General features: G+C 28.2%; 1 protein-coding gene across 1 annotated transcript; it reads left to right on the top strand.

Moving 5' to 3' along the window:
- Window positions 1-365: 365 nt before the first annotated feature.
- On the top strand, window positions 366-734 carry LOTGIDRAFT_131411 (hypothetical protein; the record flags this gene model as incomplete). The annotated part of the gene is made up of 1 exon (XM_009066179.1): window positions 366-734. One exon carries the CDS (start codon window positions 366-368, stop codon window positions 732-734), a length of 369 nt encoding a protein of 122 aa, XP_009064427.1.
- Between the last annotated feature and the right edge of the window lie 1136 nt (window positions 735-1870).

The raw sequence follows: 1870 nt of genomic DNA, 5'->3' as shown, positions 1-1870 counted from the left end.
TAATGTGTATAATGTGTATATGAAAAAAACAATTTTTTCCCATGCTAACCTATCTTTATGTTTTTGACATGCTAACCTATCTTTATGTTTTTGACATGCTAACCTATCTTTATGTCTTTGACATGCTAACCTATCTTTGTGTATTTGACATGCTAACTTATCTTTAAGTTTTTGACATGCTAACTTATCTTTAAGTTTTTCCCATGCTAACCTATCTTTACGTTTTTGACATGCTAACTTATCTTTAAGTTTTTGACATGCTAACTTATCTTTAAGTTTTTGACATGCTAACCTATCTTTATGTTTTTCCCATGCTAATCTATCTTTACGTTTTTGACATGCTAACCTATCTTTAAGTTTTTGACATGCTAACTTATCTTTATGTTTTTGACATGCTAATTTATCTTTATGTTTTTGACATGCTAACTTATCTTTATGTTTTTGACATGCTAACTTATCTTTATGTTTTTGACATGCTAACCTATCTTTATGTTTTTGACATGCTAACCTATCTTTATGTTTTTGACATGCTAACCTATCTGTATGTTTTTGACATGCTAACCTATCTTTATGTTTTTGACATGCTAACTTATCTTTATGTTTTTGACATGCTAACTTATCTTTATGTTTTTGACATGCTAACTTATCTTTATGTTTTTGACATGCTAACCTATCTTTATGTTTTTGACATGCTAACCTATCTTTATGTTTTTCCCATGCTAACCTATCTTTAAGTTTTTGACATGCTAACCTATCTTTATGTTTTTGACATGCTAACCTATCTTTATGTTTTTCCCATGCTAACTTATCTTTATGTTTTTGACATGTTTATTTATCTTTATGTTTTTGACATGCTAACCTATCTTTATGTTTTTCCCATGCTAACTTATCTTTAAGTTTTTAACATGCTAACTTATCTTTAAGTTTTTGTAATGCTACCTTATCTTTATGTTTCTGACATACTAACTTATCTTTATGTTTTTGACATGTTAACTTATCTTTATGTTTTTCCCATGCTAACTTATCTTTATGTTTTTGACATGCTAACTTATCTTTAAGTTTTTAACATGCTAACTTATCTTTAAGTTTTTGTAATGCTACCTTATCTTTATGTTTCTGACATACTAACTTATCTTTATGTTTTTGACATGTTAACTTATCTTTATGTTTTTGACTTGCTAACCTATCTTTATGTTTTTGACATGCTAACTTATCTTTATGTTTTTGACATGCTAACTTATCTTTATGTTTTTGACATGCTAACTTATCTTTATGTTTTTGACATGCTAACCTATCTTAATTTTTTTCCCATGCTAACCTATCTTACTGTTTTTCCCATGCTAACTTATCTTTATGTTTTTGACATGCTAACCTATCTTTATGTTTTGACATGCTAACCTATCTTTATGTTTTTGACATGCCAACTTATCTTTATGTTTTTGACATGCTAACCTATCTTTATGTTTTTGACATGCTAAGTTATCTTTATGTTTTTGACATGCTAACTTATCTTTATGTTTTTCCCATGCTAACCTATCTTTACGTTTTTGACATGCTAACCTATCTTTATGTTTTTGACATGCTAACTTATCTTGATGTTTTTGACATGCTAACCTATCTTAATGTTTTTCCCATGCTAACCTATCTTAATGTTTTTCCCATGCTGACTTATCTTTATGTTTTTGACATGCTAACTAATCTTTATGTTTTTGACATGCTAACTTATCTTTATGTTTTTGACATGCTAACTTATCTTTATGTTCCTGACATGCTAACCTATCTTTATGTTTTTGACATGCTAATCTATCTTTATGTTTTCGACATGCTAACTTATCTTTATGTTTTTGACATGCTAACCTATCTTTATGTT

The sequence above is a fragment of the Lottia gigantea genome (genome assembly GCF_000327385.1).
Source record: "Lottia gigantea unplaced genomic scaffold LOTGIsca_74, whole genome shotgun sequence".
NCBI classification, from domain to species: Eukaryota; Metazoa; Mollusca; class Gastropoda; family Lottiidae; genus Lottia; species Lottia gigantea.
This window is presented reverse-complemented; position numbering and strand designations above follow the sequence as displayed.